Raw genomic sequence first — 18,451 nt, forward strand, 5'->3', positions numbered from 1 at the left:
ACACAAGTTTGAACTGTGTCTCTTCACAGTTTACGATACTCACGCACTCTGACGCGCGTGGAACTTCTTGAAGCAGTCCATCTCACACAGAGTGACACCACCCTTTTTACAATAGAAGAGCGTGCTCCTGCTTTTCTTATTTAGCGAAACACACGAGAATGTCTTTGTTTCCCTTTGGTTGGCCAGTGTTATGAATGTTTCACCTCCAGTCGACTCAGTTGGGCCCCAGATAACCTTGGCCTCCACCCAAGAAACACCACTGACTGTGATATTCGCCTTGTGCAATTGATGAATTATCTTGGGGGATGGCGGTTTCTAGCAAAATCAAATAAATTATGTTGACTGACAAAGCGACACTCTCACCTATTAGTACTGCTGGCAAAATAGTGATGCAAAGTAATTATAATACTTGTCGAAAAGAGTGCCAGTTCGAAACTGATACCGAAAGTCACAATGGCGAAGATATCTTTTACTCACATATTAATACTGGCTCAGTGGGTTTATACCTCTTCCAAGACACAAAATAAAAATGATATACAAAAAAATATATGACAGTATGACACTGACTTCCTAACTGATAATTCGCCACTGAAAACCAATCCTTGAAGGCTCTGGAAGCACTCATATGCAAGCACTGATGAATATTTCCTCATCAGTTCTCGAAACAAAGTTGGGCTATATTTGGCTGACCAGGTCATAAACAGTCATATCTAAAGATAAATAGTATGGAAACCAGTACCATGATAAACGATTTCATTGTTCATAGCTAAGGCATGAACCACTGACATGAGCGTTTGTTTTGGTTTCAAACCCAAGGTCAAACTGTCAGCACTCCCAAAGAGAGCACGTGTCCTGCCGATATATATATAACATTCGGCCGTTAAAGGTTAATATACTATCTTCACAAACTTATTTCAAGCATAATATAAGACCAATCTCTATGTATTGTATTGTATGATGTATATATATATATAAACTATGGCCCTATTTCTTTTCAGTTCTACCATCTGGCATCTGTCCGCATGCAAGAGTTGTGTCTTCATCTCAACATAAAAGATATGGAGCTGAAACGGAAGATTTGGACATGCTTCGAGCACACCATTATCCACCACGCAGACTTGATGCAGGACCGTCACGCAGACCAGATTTTAATGTGTTCAGTCTATGTCATCTGCAAGGTTAATATAAATCTCAAATGCAGGGTTTATCGAGTGCTTCAAAGCTTAAAATATTATTTATCTAATACAGAATACAATGTAGAAGTTTGTGATGATGGTATAATAATACAGTTATTATGTTCCTGGATATTAATCATCATCCTATTTTTATTTAAAACACACATGGACATAAGTGCTAGGCCTCGTGTGAAGTTTTTTCAATGTTTGTTAACTCTCAGATGGTGTATGCTGTTCTTGGCTTATACATTCTATTGTGTGTTGATGGTGGTGTCTGGAGGTAGGGACTAGCTCTGTTGATTGGGCCCAGCAGATTAGGTCCCACCAGAGGAGAGATACAGAACCCAGTCTCTGAAACGTTGTGTGTTTTAAATGAAAACAGGACGATGGCTAATGCCCAGAAACACAATAATTATACAGCAAAAGAAATTCTGTTTTTGTATTAAATAATTTTGGTTTTTACCTGAATAGGTGGTTCAGAGTGAGAGGGCTTTTGGAGAAATCATGCGTTGTTACCGCCTCCAGCCACAAGCGGCCTCACACGTCTACCGCAGTGTCCTGCTTTGCACCAAGCACAGGCGAGGGTCTGGCTCTTCCAGCAATGGTACCTCAAACACCTCGAGTCCTGTCCCCAATGACACGGAGGTCAAAGGTAATAATAAATTGTACAGTGATTCAGCAGCCTGGCCCACTGCCCAGAATTTATTTATGTGCCAGTTTCCTTCTATCATGTCATTTTCCTTAAGCAAGTTGCAGTTACTCTTGTAATCAAACTATTTGTGGGCCTATCATTTTGTTTTAGTGAATTTTGCCTAATTCCACTAAACAGAAGTATTGTTGAGAAGCTAACGGTCACACAGATTGTCAGATTTCCTTTCATTTATGGAACCAAACGGTTCATTATTTTGTCTCCAGAAACCCACCATTGGACCCTGCCCCGAGCCATACGAATCCATTCACTGAGTCGGTTGATACAGCGGTAACGTTAGGGAGGTGCTTGGTTTGAATCTTGGCTGAATTGCTGGTTATCCTGATGGGTGTTTCCCAGTTCTCCACTCAAATTCCAGGATAGCACCTTGGTGTGACCACTTCCTTGCAAATCCCTTACAGTTCATCTATCATCTGTTGCTGTGAGTATCAGCTGTGATGTAGCAAATGCTGAGCTACTTGAGAATCTCGCAGCATCTAATGGAACTCAAAAGTGCATTACCATGTTCACTGGTTCCTGTCCTCAGAGAGATCAATTCAATCCATACTGCTCCATCCTATATCTCTATCTTAATATTATCCTCCCACTTACATGTAGGCCTTCCTAGTGGTCTCTTTCCTTCTGGCGTTCACACTAAATGCTATGTGCATTCCTGTTTTCTCTCATGCATGCATGCTACTAACAAAAATGTGAATGCAATGCTCCTCACTGTACTCTTTTATCGTCCATTACTACAGACTGAAAATTGTGTTTTAGCAAAGAGGAGACTAGGAGAGATGAAGCAATAAAGTAAAGAGAGATTTTGTAACAGTGAATATGGGGTCCACTCAGCCTCGTGAGGATAACTGAGGAGCTATTTCAAGGAAATAGGGGCTCCTGTCTAGAAAACAGATTAATGGCCGTGAAAATCTGTTGCACTGACCACGTGACACCATCTATCCGCAAAAGTTGACACTAACTTTGCCGACAAGTGGCGGTTGCTCCATCGGTATAGTTCACCTGCAGACTACAGGCTACAGAATATGGGTGAATGCTGGGGATAAATAAATATTAAAAATGAATACTGCTGTTGTATGGAACTGATGAAGAGAAGGAGCCTATTTCCCAGTATACTTGGTATTACATGGGGCCATCCTATTGTGCTGCAGTTTCAAACTCTGTTTGTTTCCTCTCTCTTGTACCTTAATGGTGTCCTTTGCCGCCTGTTCTTTCAGACAGGTTTTAGATGTTGTAATTAAATGTGTCGTATATTCTGCGTGGTACTATATTTAGTAACAATGCTGCATTTTGATGTGTAGGTGAGGAACCGAAGGATGTGATCCGATCGTCAAGCACACTATCTGTCACACAGCCCCCTTCTGCTCCACCTACACCAACACATCTTGCAGGCACAGGAAATAGTTTCGAGTTTGAGGATCGTGGTGATCTCATAAAATTCTACAACACAATCTATGTGCAGGAAATCCAAGGATTTGCACTGAAATTCTCCGTTGGTGGAGGACAGGTGATAATGCATAAAGCTTCAAATGTTTTAATTTGAAAGATTTGACTTTTGTTTTCATAACTCTGTGAAATCAATTTCCCCATGTTATTTGTTGATGCTCAGTAGCCCATACCGTGTAGCATCATACCATAGGATGATAATGAATTAAACAATGTGAAAGAAAACAGCTGTGATATAATTTGAGGTACTCGCCTAACATTTGCCAGGAGGGACCGAGGCAAGCCTTGAAAAGCCCATGGGTTAAGATCTGATTCTCGTATGAAGTAGGAATACTGAATGCTTATCCGTTATCTGCTGACTCTTGTTCCTCTGTTGCAGCTTTTATTTCCCATCTAGTACAGGCATAGAATATTCAGACCTACAATTCTTAGATAGTGGAATGCCGATTTTCCTTCTCAAAGCAAGAGAGGAGAACAGGGTGTGGTGTAACAGCTGTAAATTACAGTTCATACAAAAAAAAACTGCAGAAAAGGAGTCACCTGCAGCTGGGAACAATTTTGTACTATGAAAGTGTGGGGATTTTTTGTCATACCAGATTTTTTTTTCGCCATTATGTAAGATTGTATGCTTTGTTTTCCCTCAGTATAAGCCATATTCATTCTGTCATGTTCAGTTGTATTTTAAGATTCGGAGCAGGAATCTGCCAATATGTTCTATCCAACCACATCTTTATCCTCTAAATTTTAATTAAATAAGTGAAACGATAATTTAATCATAAATTAATTTATATAATTATAAAACTTAGAGATAAATTATGTATATAATTTTATTCCCTGTCAACAAATTGAAACCGGTTCCCTTCTCTCTTCTGTAGATGGAGAATCTTGCTCTGTCACCATTACCAGTAGGCAAGAATCAGCCTATGTCACCTTATCGCAGAGTGTCAGACAAGCACACTGTGTATATTCGATCGCTGGAGCCCAAGGTGCTGCCAACTTCTCCAATACAAACACAGCCTCTCAGTTACTGCTTCAGCAGGAGTCCAGCCAAAGTGAGTTGCATATGCTAGCTGTGCTCTGCTTTTCCCCTGTGACAGTGCTCTCTTATGCCGTGTCTGCCAAAGAAACAAACATGTAGAATTCGTTTCTTATGTGTTGTCTGGCCTGTAATATTAAGGCTTTTAAGAAATAAATTTATGTTGTTCTTTTGTGGACACATGCATATTGCCACAGGCTTAACTAGCACAATTTGTAATTTCATGTCTCATGTGTACTCTTGATCATTATTTTATGAAAACATCTGTTTTTTTTTTCCGTTTATTTATGTATATATATTTGCTTTTTGTTTTCCAAATTTTCTCACAATCTGTACTTCTATTAAATTTTTTTAATGTTTAAATTGTATACATGTTCTTTTGATTTGTAGTTCAGGTTGATACTTGGGTTCATCAGATAACAAGGGTGGAAAAATGTGCCTCAGTTTTGGAGTAAACTCCACTAATTCCATAGAGCTGAGTCCTTGAGAAGCCGCCAGTTGCTCACCTACTCAAGAATTCCCCAACTTTTATTCAACCTAAAGGTTCATTACTGTGTTCATAAGAACCCTGCAGTGGTTCTTGTCCTGGGCCAGATGAATCAAGTCCATACCACCCCACCCTATTCCTTTAAGATCCATATTAATATTATCCTCCCACCTGTGTCTGGGTTTATATAGTGGTCTCTTTCCTCCTGGCTTTCCCTCATCATATCCTCTGTGGCTTAATCATTCCGATTATATTCTGCGAAGGGTACAAGTTAATGAATCTCATTATGCAGTTTTCTTCACCCTCCATTCGTTTCTTTCCTCTTCAGTCCAGATGTTTTCCTTAGTACCCTCTTCTCAAATGTGTTTAGTCAGTGTTGTTCTCCTAATATCAGAGACCAAATTTCACACTCATGCAAACTACAGGTAAAATTGTGGTTATGTGTATTTTTTAACATCTACATTTTTAGACAAAAGGCAAGAAGATTAAAGGTTCTGAACTGAATTGTATCAAGCAGTATCCATATTTAATCAGCTCTCAGTTTCCTCCTGAATCAGATTTTGATTTGTAACTGTCATTCCCAAATATTGGAACTTCGCCACATTTTTTAAGGATCTGTTAGCATTCTAGTGACGAGACAACATACACGGTGTAGTCACATTTTATGCAAGGGCTGCATTCCTGGAGACCTCACATATTTCAAGACATCAAGTATTGTCATAGGAATAAATGTAAAGTAACTTTTTGGGGATTTGCATTGTCTGAGACTTTGTGCATAAAGTGAGCCTTTATTAATATTTTTATATTGCACTGTTTTAAATTTGCATAAAGTGTGACCATGCTGTACTTGGTTTTGTCTCTGTTTGCTTCTAGACCAACCTCCTTGCTAGAGTCACAGCTTCAGTATTTTCCTTTATGGTATTTGTGTTATCTCCCAATAGATTTACATCATCAGCATAGAGCTGCACCTAATGTGTTGTGTTTGATATCAGTCACACCTGGTTTTCCTGGACTTTTCTAATGTCATATTCTAAAGCAATGATGTTAAATGTATTGCCTTGTTACAGACATTTGGAAAAGGAAATTACAAGGAAAATGGTTTCCTATATGAACTTTCCTGTAGGTTTTTGGAGTAAACACATTTTCCAAATTTGTTCTTTGTGTTTTTGTATACCACATTAGTCTTGATGTTCATTTACCGCAAGGACATGCTTATTGTTACGAAGATGATTGCACCAGAAATGTCACATTAGATAGAAGGATAAAATATTTTTGCTTGTATTGTGTTACATGTTGTTATGTTCCAAATAAAAATTGTAGATTGTTAATTCTTTTGTTATATACCTTTCTCTCCCCCCCCCATTTTATGCAGAGGCGCAGCTTTGGGAACATTCTCTTTTGATATGTGCATGAAGAAGGGGATATTTGGGGTCAGAATGGACCAAATAAAATGTACTTGAAATATGTTGAATAATTTTGGAAGTGAAACTTGCAGGAAGAAAGATTGAGGGGGGGAATATCAAAATCCAGTACATTTCACAGATGTCTTAACATAACATGGCTTGCATTATAGCTATCTCAGATGTTTGATAAAAGACATCGGACGAATTGCGTGTTTGAGAAGTGTCGTTAGTTTGCATGGGAGAACTAAAATAATTGATATATTCAAATGTCAGATGATATTGATAAATGCTTGACGCTGTTAATACATCTGGCTCATATTCGGGATGTGCACGACACTGCAAATCCTGGCTGAAAATTAACTTTTGTGATTTGGGTTTCTGTTCTTTCCTCGGTTTAGACACACTGTTGTAGTAGTGCAAAAATTGACTGGCCTTGTGACTCATCATTCACTTTTTGGTTAGTCATTCCCGTGAAAATCCTGAAAGTGTACTGCATCCATCCAATATTGTGCCTAATTCAGTGTTCCCACAGTCTTCCTGTTAAGTCTTTCGTATTATGAGAATTAATATTTAATGCAATGTTTTAAAATAACTGCGTAAACAGAAATCACTTCATTGTTACAGGATTTGCGTGCAATCAACACCATGATCCAGATTGACTCGAAGAGGGTGGGGAAGAGAATACTTGTGGATGATACTCCTGATACAGATGCCTCTCCAGCTAAACAACACACTGCCGCAGCCAGGAGACTGCATAACCTGATAGGTGAACGTCTTGTTCAGACACAGGAGTAGGTGACAGCCGTCTTGTTGAGGTATGAGGCACCCCCGAGATTTGGCACAGTCTTTTATAATCTTAGAAAAAGGAAGTAGTATTGCTGTATCATAGAAATAGAAGTTCAAATGCAGTTCTTTCTTCCATCAGATCACAATTTTATGAAGCTTAAGGGACCTAGAAGGTACTGGGTGCCAAGGAAACAGCTGAACAGCTCCATCTTCTGGGATATAATGCTGCGTAGTCAGTGAAAGTCAGTCGATGATTCAGAGAAATGTCAGTGGATTTTCACCAGACTAAACAGTTTTAAATCTCATAAGATAGAAAGTCACCACTGTGAGAACCTGAAGAAGACGGATGAATGCATTGTGACCAGCGCACTGTGATAATACCCACCAATAGGGCTGTCAGATAACTGTTCACTTGTAAAGTCCTTATACGTTTGTACTGTTAATTTTAATTTTTTTTTTTTGCGCCCTTACATATTTGTTATATTTGTAGCCAGATAAGTATCTGATGCTAGCACAATTATTTTTTTTATCTTGACAGTTATTAGAGTTGCACCCTGCTTCAATTAAAAAGCAAATTGTGTACTTCATAATGGTTTGAAAAGTTTTGAAGTTGTTACTGACTCATTCAGTACAGATATGACATTGAATTTTAAAATATGGAACACAACATATAGATAAACTATTTGAAGACATTACCTTGCCGTTTGCTAGCAGCTTTTATGTCTAGCAATTACCAGTAGTTTTATAGTTGTGACACTATAAAATGGCATAACCCAAGTTTGTGTGCACCTGTATGAATTTTTTAATAGGATGACACATGCCATGGAAAGTGCATTTCATTTCTTTCACTTTATTGGAGCCAGGATTCAATATGAAAGTTCTCTTTTTTAATAGTAATGGATTACAAAAGTATCATTTCCTTTTTTTGTTTCTGTATATACATATGCATGATGAAAATTTTGTTTTTAGAATATTGCTTTAGGAAGATAATTTATTGTGTTAATGCTAAAGATGAATTTGAAAGCTGCTGTATGAAGGTGGAATGGAATTATATATAGAATCTAGGGAGGTATTTTTTAATTCTTGGAGTGTTCTTTGTAACAGGTCAGTATGGTGTGCATGTGTTAACTCCGGGGTACAACATGAGAACTCTTGGATGACCCAGACACAGGGTGCACATGTCCCTTCTTTCTGAATGTGTTGTTATTCAAACCAAGTCATCTTTCCTCTCTTTTGGATCACTATAGCGTAGGTTATTCACTTATTGAACTGAGAGTCTTTTTATGTGGCCATGAAATATTATAACCATTTACATTAAGGGTTATGTCCCTTTGCTTAATTAATTATGCACCAGGTGTGTGCTAATGCACTCTTAACCTCAACATCTGTTACGTGAGGCTGGGGACATGTAATTCTGCTTATATGATGATGGTGATGCTTGTCAGTCCTCATATTCCCATTCATATCTTCGTACAGTACTCATGGCATAAATGCTAGAATGAGTACCATTTTGTAACAACATAATGTGTATTTTATTGGTAAGGAGGCATCTGAAATGCTTCCTGGCACTTGCTGAGCTGCTGCTTTCATTTGTTCTTCATATCAAAGTACAGTACTTTTTACCGTTTTAGGGCCACAAAGCAAATAACTGTTTGCATGCAGGGCACTTGTGACATCACTCCTTGCTTGTCATGTGATATTTTCAAACCTCCCACTTATCTCCTAGACATTGTATCATAAGGCAATAAGCTTTCCAGTATTACTAAGATTTTTGAAAATAAATAGCCTGACAGGGTCACTGCATCACATAAAAGCAATCAAGTATAAAAAAAATTAAAAATGTGCTTAGCTTTTCACCCAGTCGTATTCACTTTATAGTGTCACAGTAGCCATCTCTCTTCAAGCACTAAAGTTAAGATGGATGGAATGTAGAGCATTCATTTTTGTCATTAGCCAAACTGGTTCTCTTTCTTTCCATATGGTGGCAGTGATTTGTTAGAAACTGATACCCCAGGGCTGCTAAATTCAGAGTGGCAGCCTACTAGGATTCGCTCCTCCCTTAGGTGTCCATGTCCTGTAAGGAATTCTGTTCATTAAAGTTAGCATTGGGTGTCATTGTGTCAGCTTAGAAATGTTCTGAGCTACAGGTGTGCTAGGGGTTATTATTATGAAGAGCATATGTCTATATATTCTTGTGTATAAGAAATATTTAAATACTGGTCCTGTGCCAACCATTCTCATCTTGTTATTGGATGCAGTGAAATGCCCATGGAGTGCCTGCTTCCTCCCTTTAATGGATTCCTTCAACTCAGTTAGTGCGCAGAGGCCAGAAAAGTTGCCCAAACCACAACAAGAATCACTAGCCACCACTGACTGTCATTGCTGCAGACACACATTTGGAATAAGTGATTGTTCTCACAAACTGCTATGTTAGTGATGTCTAGTTTTTGGAGACTAAAACTACAAGATCGCCATTAAAACTGTTCTCCAAGGTTTGCATGAATATGCAGTCAATGGAATTGACTAACAGTATCTACTCAGTTTTGGTTCCAGGTTAAGTTGTAGTTTTTAATTTTTTCCCAGGGTTGGAAATTTATGTGCTACCCCTGTATTCTCACTATGTTGGGTCCTTCAGTGGGTATTCCTTCCTATTTAAGGATAAATTTTGTGTCATTTTTTTATAAGTGATTCCAGGACTATGGGATAATTTGATTTGTACTGGTCCTTCAGAAAATCTGTACAACTTGTTTTTATTTTAAGCCTTTGCATTAGCATTGAATCCATGTACATTTCAGGGCACACATGCATAGTTGTGTAGTTGGTTTATTTTTTGTTTCATTTCCATGCTGTACAGATTTGAGTTTCAGTGTAGGCTTCTACTGAAAGAATATGAAATCTATATCTGTACTGTTCAAGAAATCATCTCTCCTTCATACGTCATTGTTAATACAGACTACTCTGGAAGAATATAAATTGAAAATGTTTCACTGCTGCCTTCTGTCCAGTGAATATACGAGTGTAAGTCAATAAGTAAGTTACAAATGGATATAGAACTTAAACAAATAAGAGTACTGATTTGAAAAATGCTTTTATTTCTCAACACAATCTCCCTGTACATTGAGGCACTTGTCCCATTGTTTCACAAGCCCCTGAAAACCAGCAGCATAAAATTCTTTGGGCTGCTGTTGGAACCAGGCAGTGACTTCCCTTTCTACAGCTTCATCATCGGGAAAATGTTCATCCAAAAGATGATGATTAAGAGGGCTGAACAAATGAAAGTCGCTTGGAAGAAGGTCGGCGCTATACGGAGGATGCTCGAGGACTTCCCACTTGAAATTTTGCAGCGTCTCATTATCTTGTTGGCAGTATGGGGATGCGCATTGTCATGCAAGAGCAACTCGCCTTTGGTGAGGAGTCCTGGTCGCTTCAGTTGAATGGCCTTACGAAGTTTCCTGAGGATGTTACAGTAGGAGTCGGCATTTACGGCTTTTGTTCGGCCCTCTTAAACATCATCTTTTAATTCCAGTTTGTCTAAAATGACCAAAATTATAAGATGTAAATTATATATTTCTTAATGTGTTTACATATTTCATTTTTCTGTATGTAGGTATACTTCCGGTTTCAGTTACCATGGCATTAACACAAACATTGTTTGATTTATTACCATTTAGACATTAATCTCTTGGCTTATGCATGATTAAAACTATAACTGATTTGTGAATTTGTTCATTGATGAAAGGATAAATCAGTTTCTGTGAGAGTGAATGTGTTTTGTGTCCATATTATGGTGGTGTTGATGATGATAGGGGCATTAACATGTCAGCAAAACTTTTTAAGATAAGTTCACTTTTTATAAATATATACATATATCTATATGCATATACCTGCTAGGTTGTGGAGTGTTGAGTTTTGTTCACATTTTTGTTGCTAATATTTTTTTTCGTGCTGTATAATATGTATTGTATTGTAGCTACATATAAAGTTAATGCAATTAAGATTATTTTATCTTTAAACTTGCACCTACAGGAATTGTTACAAGCTATAAAAATTAAATTGTAAATTGGAATGATCACCTGTGTACTTTTTCATTTATGAATCCTTGCACATTTGTATAACTTCTGGAAAAACACCCTTCGTGACTGAAATGTATTCTGTAAATTAATGAACTAGGAAGTACTCTTCCTATTGTAGCATACATGTTTATCAATTTATGAGTGTTTTGTGTCTGAAAATGTATGTAGTTTACCATAAGTACCGGTTAAGCTACAAGTTAGGATTGCCTGAAGTTAAGATATTGAGGAGAAACTGTGTTATTTGGTTTCAGAATGGTAATGCAATATATGCATGATTCTAATATAATACTCTCATTCTTGTTAGAATAGCAAAGTCTATTATGCTATGTGCTGATATCGTGGTTTTTTGTGGGGGATACACAAACTACAAATAGATTGTTAATGGAGAAAGTGGGTACTTTTAAATTGTTCAATTTATTTATGTTCCATAAATCCAGATACAGGTAGACACCGTAGGATATGGAACGAGTCAAATACAATAACATCTGTACAATAACAGTCTAATTGAAAAATTAATATGATAAAGAAAGGTGATATGGTGGTGACAGCATAATGTAAAGATGAATATAAGGGTAACTACTGTGGGTGGCTGAATGGTAATATCTAAAGATCAGGTTACATTAGTGGGTTTTGCTACCAGCATTAAATAATGTCCCTGAAATAATGATTTTGTCATTTGTCATATCTTGCTCTAAGAAGAGAATGCTGTTTCATGTGTGTGGGTCCTTCCCCCACAAGAAAAGCACTGGGACTGATGACTGCATGGTTATAATGGTTGAGCAACCATTTAGATGCCTATTAATTTAGTATAGGCTCTTTTATTCCAATGTAAAATATAGCAATATGAGCATGAAGATGGAACTGTTGCTTTGTTAGCTTCTGCAGCACTTTTTTGAAGATGGTGACAGATGATTAGTGAGTAATGGTGGAATGAAATAACAGCATAAGTCATTATTTTTACCAAGGAAGCATAGCCTTCTGTATGTAATAAATGATCACAAAGGAACTGGTATTAAAGTAGTGTTTATTGAACAGTTATCTTATATTGATACAAATCTGTTCTTAAAATTGCAGGGCAGATATTCATGTGTGGGTTTGCTAGTGAAGATACAGTATTCCATCACCCATTAGTACTGTGTCCTAATTGAAAACTGCTGATAGGAGTTGTCATTCTCTGAAATCTATGGTTTTGGAATACAAAATGTGGAATTACAATGTTCAGACTGAATATTCAGGTTTATTAGAAACACCTTAATTTACAAATTAAATAGCTAAGAGAAACTCAGTTTTCAGTAAACGGAAATTTGTGTGATTCAGTAATTCCAAAACTTGCAAATATTGAGAAGAGTTTTATCTTGCAAGTAGAGCTATGTTTGCTGCTTGCTCGGCTTACTCTTTGACCCTGAAGATGGAGGCAATATGTCCCCCTTAAATGTAGATCGACTTTCATAGGACTACACACCGCTGTATCCCAGAAGACAGAATTCTTCATCTCCAGTTTGAAAATTCTTACAAACAAATAAAGTTCTGTCAGACATGCACTTTACATTGTGTGAAAGTGTCCAAACTGGCCTGACCCCATTCAACACATTTCACCCACAGATCAATTGTAGTATCACCACGAACTAAAAGTGGCAGTACGAATTCCATCTTGGGTTGTTTGCTGTTTGCTGAAAACTGCAGTGAACTGTTGGTGACAACTGCAATGTGGTACTCTGGATCTTTTACATTTGGAGGAGGAACCCAAGTCACTGTGACAATTCTGTCTTGTGCTGCATAGCTACACAAAACATTACCGACAGGAGCTGGGAAATACCACTGTGACAATATCCGAGACATACGTTCCTCATTAAAGGATTTTTCTGAGAAGTCTCGCTGTTTACAAAATGCATCTTTCAATATAACATCAATGTCATTTCCCACTATGGTGTCCTGGAACATTCTGTAGAGATAGGCTGGGTTGTGGCAACATTCAACAGCTGGAATTTCACTGATATTTCTTATCTGCTCCTGTTCAGCAGGAGACAGGTGACTGATTCCGCCGAGGAGTGGTGGTGCATCAGGATGTATCACTGTGTTTTCTTCTTTAGTGTTTGCCCATGATCTATACAGTAATCCAACATCTGGTAGGTCACAAACTACCTTCACAGGAGACACGTGCTGAGGGTTAATTCCAAAAGGAAACAGTTCTATTATAACAGACCCTGGTTTCAAGAATATGGTCAAAATCATGGCAGAACCATGCATACCCACAACTGTATTGGACCGTGAGAGATGATATAGGATATCTCTTGTATCATTAGTTGTAAGATCTGTGTTAAGAATTTGTAACTTAGAAATATTGTGGAAAACGTCTTTGTAAATATCTTCAATTTTGTTTATCACAGTGCCTTCGTTCAGAATCTTGCGATTAACTTTTCTGCTGAAAAACACAACATCTGTACTGTTTAAGTTTTGTGGTGTGGGTATTTTGAATTTGCGTAATACAAATTCTGAAAATCGCCTCAGTCGATTTCCATTAAGTTGTGTATCAGCAACAGGTCCTTGTGGAATGCCAAATCCATACTGAAACCACACACTGTCAGTCAGTAGTCCAGTTCGACTCTCCTCAAAACAAATTATGTTGTTTATACCACATTTTTGTAAAATCATTGGTTCTGACATGGAAAAAATACTGTACCACTCATTTAATGGGCCAAGCTCGCCTTCATCTGCAAATGCTATACGATATTTTGATACACATTTGTCAACATTTCCTGTACAGATGTCTTCATACGTTGTATAGAGGGGCAATAAATCATCGTGTATAACATGCATTATATTATCCCACTTAAATCTCCAAAGAATGAAACCATACGGAATATTAATTCGATTTCTTCTCAAAATCGTATTATCCGGGGTAACAATTGCTATTTTCATCATAAATCCATTATGGTTTGTTACAGATGACAAGTCTATTGTTTTCAGGTCATTTATGCTTGTAACACCGGAAAAGACGGAACCGTTTGCCAGAGTAAAAACAAACTGTTTTTCATGTGGTACATAACACAAATTCTCGAAGGTACAAGATTTCCTATGACCGTAAACATGACACCGTACAGACGACACGCTAGCCGATGTTGAAATATTCGATGTTATTTCAGATGAATATGAAGTCTGTTTTCTCGGGAATAACTGAACCATAAAAGGGATACTTTGCATATGAAGTATAATAACTATGGCACATGAAACAAATAAACACACTACATCAACTGTCATTGTGTTTTGATAACCGAAAAGATTAGAATTATTACAAACATTCTTGGCGCCATATTGCTTACTATACATGATAGCCAACATTCTAAACACTAGGGTACCCAATCATAGGTTAATTCTATGTTATATTACTTTCCCTATGTATATCAGTATAATTATTGAAAATTTCTCTCTGTTTCGTTAATCTGTATTTTCAGTGTTTAGAAAAAAATTCCAAATTTTATTTCATATCGGTGAATAAGACAAAACAGTTGTTATTAGTTGTATTTTAGTTCCCAACTTTTTCACGCGGGCTAATTTCCGGTAGTTTCTTCTGTTGACTCTACTAGTCACCAGGCTAGCGGAGCACCTGTTACTTAGTAATCCGTGCCTACTACTACCCCCTCGCCCCCTTCCTTTAACCCAGGGTTCTAAAGGATCAGAGCGCGGCTTCGTTCGAGGCGGTGTGGTAGTAGTTATTCGTCGTCGAAATGTCTGAGCAGCAGGAGTCTAAAGCGGCCGAAGAGAAGGCGCCGGAGAAGAGAAAACAGCAAGAAGCTTCCGCTGAGGAAAATGAAGCTGCCGATAAAACTCCGGAACAGCCTCCGAAAGAAATGCGAGCCGTTGTGCTTACCGGTTTTGGGGGTCTTAAATCTGTTAAAGTTTTGAAGAAGCCGGAACCAACACTGGGGGAAGGCGAAGTTCTTATCAGGGTGAAGGCATGGTGAGTGAAAAATGTATTTCATTAATGGACGTGTTGTTTTAATTTATCTTATCTTATGTATAAAACTAGGCTGCAATATGTTACCCATATAACTTCGATGAGAGTAGAATTTTAATTAGTAATATGTTTAAGAGTTTTGTGATGTTCCATCTTTTTAGGTATAGTTTGACGAATTATGTATTTTCTGTTTCCTTCAGTTTTTCTTTCATTTGACAACTTTAACGCCCTTCCATATTAGCAGAATTCGATTAACATAATTCCTACAAAACGTATACATTTGCCACATCTTTTCTGTTAGGTAACATACACACCAAATAGTTATGTCTAATTTAACTTCAGTACCGTTGTTACCATATGGTATTCATTCCAGCTTAACTGCGAAAATAATTATTCTTTGAATCGCTCGGCGATCTGTAAACTCTCAGTCAGTTGTTATGCCCGTTCCTAACCATAATGCTGCTACAGACTCATGTGTTCATGAGGTGAAGTTGACATTGCAAATAAAATAAAAACAAATTATATCACACACTTGTCATGCAACATGGCGCATGGTTGGCCGTTGTTGCGGGCGTTACATTGGGGATGACGCCCATCAACAGGTGCCGGCGTCGCGCGTATTTCATATCCTGCGAGCCCAGAAGAAACATTACGTAAATGTTCGGTTTATTGACATCGGCCATGTTGACAGAAAGACATTCATGGTCAATGGAAAAAATATATTTTGGAAAAGACTGGAGCCCAAGATTGTGTGATAGGGTGTGGCGCCGGGGTCGATCAATACGGTTGTATAACCCGACCCTATACAACCCCTGCCTGTCCGCTTACACCCTCTGTCATTCCTCCACATTTTGTAACATTCAAACATGCCAGTCTAGTAGCCCCACTACACTACAGTCGTACAAGCAACAGGCGAACATCGAACCGAGGAAGTAACAAGCAGACATCTCAAATGTAAACCGAGTTTTGCACGGTGATGAAAATTGGCATCTTGTGGTCTGAAGGCTAGTGACGTCGAGCAATCCAGCCGACCCGATAACGTATCTGCCCGGTATTCGAGAGGTTCTCCTATTCGAATCTCGGCCGGGGCACCAATTATCCTGACCGAGGTTTGTCCTAGATTTCCTGGATAACGTCTTAAATTAAGTCACGGCCGTTTTCTTCGACATCCTTTATAATTCGTTATTCCATATCAACCTACCATTTGATGCTATATCATCTCGACTTACTGGTAACGTCGTTAGGTAAAGCAGAAAGAAGACAAAGTGTTGTGGAGTATAGACCCCGTCATTAAGCGGTGACTCTGTAACAAACGGTCGTTTCTGGGCAACGGCTCAATAAACACCTTCCCGCGGCAGCAGGCCGCAGGCCGAAAGAAGGCCTAGTGGTTGCTGTGGTGATCTGTGAATTGTGGAGATGTAATTGCTTGTAGTTCTGAGTCGTGTGTATAAGTGGTCAATAAATTCATTCACCAAACCAAACCCCGTCTATAGTCACGCATACTGCGTGACAACTGGTACTATAGATGGTTTATACATACGTTTCGGCGGAGCTTATTGCCCCAAACGACGTGTAATAACTTAACCCTTTAATTTCTTCGAAATAACATTCAAGTCCTCGGTTCGTACATGACAGGAAATAAAATTTCTCCACTACAAAGACCAACCGGTTAATGCTGATTAGGAAAAATAACGCTTTTTGCTGTGAAAACCATACGGAACACAAAAACACTTTGGACAGAATGCATAGTTTTGGTATGTTAAAGCGGGTGGTACATGTAGTAACCACTGGGCTCTAAAGAGTTAAAAGACAGCAGTATAAGCAGACTACCCCACTTCCTGGGAACCGGAGTAGCTCACTCGGCAAGCCTCAGTCCCTAAAGGCTCGACGGCCGAAATTGGGTTTCCGGCAGGGCAAGGGATTTTTCTCTTCTCTGCACCACTCAAACCGGCTCAGAGGCCACTTAGCCTCCTACGGGTACTGGGGACTCTTCCCCGCGGATAAAGCGGCAGGAGCTTGAAGCTAACGATTTGCCTCCATTTAGTGCTGAGGTTAAGAATGATGAAGCCATACCTCCACGCCCCTACATGTCTTCATGGCGTGGTGCTTATTTAACTGAGCACAGGGACGACTTTACCTTCACCCCATATGCTGGATCGGCTGTAGTGTTTGTCACATTTATGTTATTGTTCCGAAAATACCCATGCAGTGATGTGGTGCCGATACTTGTGTAAGCGCGAATCGCTATCAGGGCTGTCAAATGGCGTTGTTCTTGACCGATAACATAACGTATTATCGCACTTCCCATTCAGCCGGCGCAGAGAGACTTTGCGCAGTTGTAACTAATGGAACTGCACCCTTTTCAGACGGCTGTCCGATACGGCATTTTAACCCTTTACTTCAAGACTAACCTCTTTACTTGCGTCAATTAAAGTTTGTGTTTCTCTTTATGGTATCTACATTATCACCCAGTAGATCACATCATCAGCATAGACCAACAGCTGATGTGTCCCGTTTAGTTTCAGTCCCACCTGGTTTTCCTGGACTTTCCTAATGGCATATTCTAAAGCATAATTGAAAAGCAGTGGCGATAAAGCGTCTCCTTGTTTTAGACCATTCTGAATAGGAAAATTAACAGACAAATGTTTACCTGTACGGACTTCATTATACGTTTCGTTGAAACACATTTTAATCAACCTAACGGAATCATAGGCTTTCTTGAAGTTTATGAATAGCTGATGTACTGTCTCATTGTACTCCCATTTTTTTTTTCCCCCAGTATCTGTCGAATGCAAAAGATCTGATCTGTAGTTGATCTGTTACGTCGAAACCCACACTGATGATCCCCAATAATTTAATCTATATATGGACTTAACCTTGAGAGAAGAATCATCTTCATCATCATCAGTAATCTGTCAGACGACAGGTCCGGTCCACAGTCTCTTCCAAAGCAGTTCCTCCACTTAATGCGATCTAGAGCTTTCTCCTTCAAATGACAGTATCCTCTTCTGTCCCGAAGGTCATCCAGCATCTTCTTACGTCTTCTGGTCACTTCTATCCGCCCCTCTATCTTTCCTTCAATAACTTCTTTTAGAAGGCAGTTACCGCGTAAGATATGACCAATCCAATTAGCCTTCCGTTTTCTTATTTCGTGTAGGATATTCCTCTGCNGCAGTGATATCCCCGATAATTACTACAGTCAATCTTATCACCCTTCTTGTGAACTGGTACAATAATAGACTCCTTCCACTGATCAGGCAATTTTTCCTTATGCAAAATAGAAGTAATTAGATTGTGGATCTTAGAACGTAATATTTCGCCTCCTGCTTGAATTCTGCCGGAATTTGATCACTACCTGACGATTTATACCTTCCCAATTTTGCA

General features: G+C 38.6%; 3 protein-coding genes across 5 annotated transcripts in view; 2 read left to right on the forward strand and 1 right to left on the reverse strand.

Annotated features, from left to right (window-relative positions):
- LOC111873618 (retinoblastoma-like protein 1) overlaps positions 1-9,148 on the forward strand; it is a 37,965-nt gene extending 28,817 nt beyond the window's left edge. For 2 of the 3 annotated variants that reach the window (XM_023868485.2, XM_023868488.2), the window contains 5 exons: positions 999-1,178; positions 1,647-1,827; positions 3,183-3,388; positions 4,203-4,379; positions 6,878-9,148. In XM_023868485.2, coding sequence (XP_023724253.1) covers positions 999-1,178; positions 1,647-1,827; positions 3,183-3,388; positions 4,203-4,379; positions 6,878-7,048 — 915 coding nt within the window. In that variant the 3' untranslated portion in view covers positions 7,049-9,148. The remainder of the gene's footprint in view (positions 1-998; positions 1,179-1,646; positions 1,828-3,182; positions 3,389-4,202; positions 4,380-6,877) is intronic. The other variant, XM_023868487.2, reaches the window with a different exon arrangement.
- A 3,494-nt stretch (positions 9,149-12,642) lies between these two features.
- Positions 12,643-13,929, reverse strand: LOC111873617 (protein O-linked-mannose beta-1,4-N-acetylglucosaminyltransferase 2). The gene has a single exon (XM_023868484.1). The coding sequence runs from the start codon at positions 13,927-13,929 to the stop codon at positions 12,643-12,645; it is 1,287 nt and encodes a 428-aa protein (XP_023724252.1).
- Positions 13,930-14,751: 822 nt separating this feature from the next.
- Positions 14,752-18,451, forward strand: part of LOC111873614 (synaptic vesicle membrane protein VAT-1 homolog-like) — a 62,956-nt gene continuing 59,256 nt past the window's right edge. The window contains exon 1 of the mRNA XM_023868482.2: positions 14,752-15,070. Coding sequence (XP_023724250.1) covers positions 14,838-15,070 — 233 coding nt within the window. The 5' untranslated portion in view covers positions 14,752-14,837. The remainder of the gene's footprint in view (positions 15,071-18,451) is intronic.

Source organism: Cryptotermes secundus, unplaced genomic scaffold, assembly GCF_002891405.2.
Source record: "Cryptotermes secundus unplaced genomic scaffold, Csec_1.0 scaffold644, whole genome shotgun sequence".
Taxonomy (NCBI): Eukaryota; Metazoa; Arthropoda; class Insecta; order Blattodea; family Kalotermitidae; genus Cryptotermes; species Cryptotermes secundus.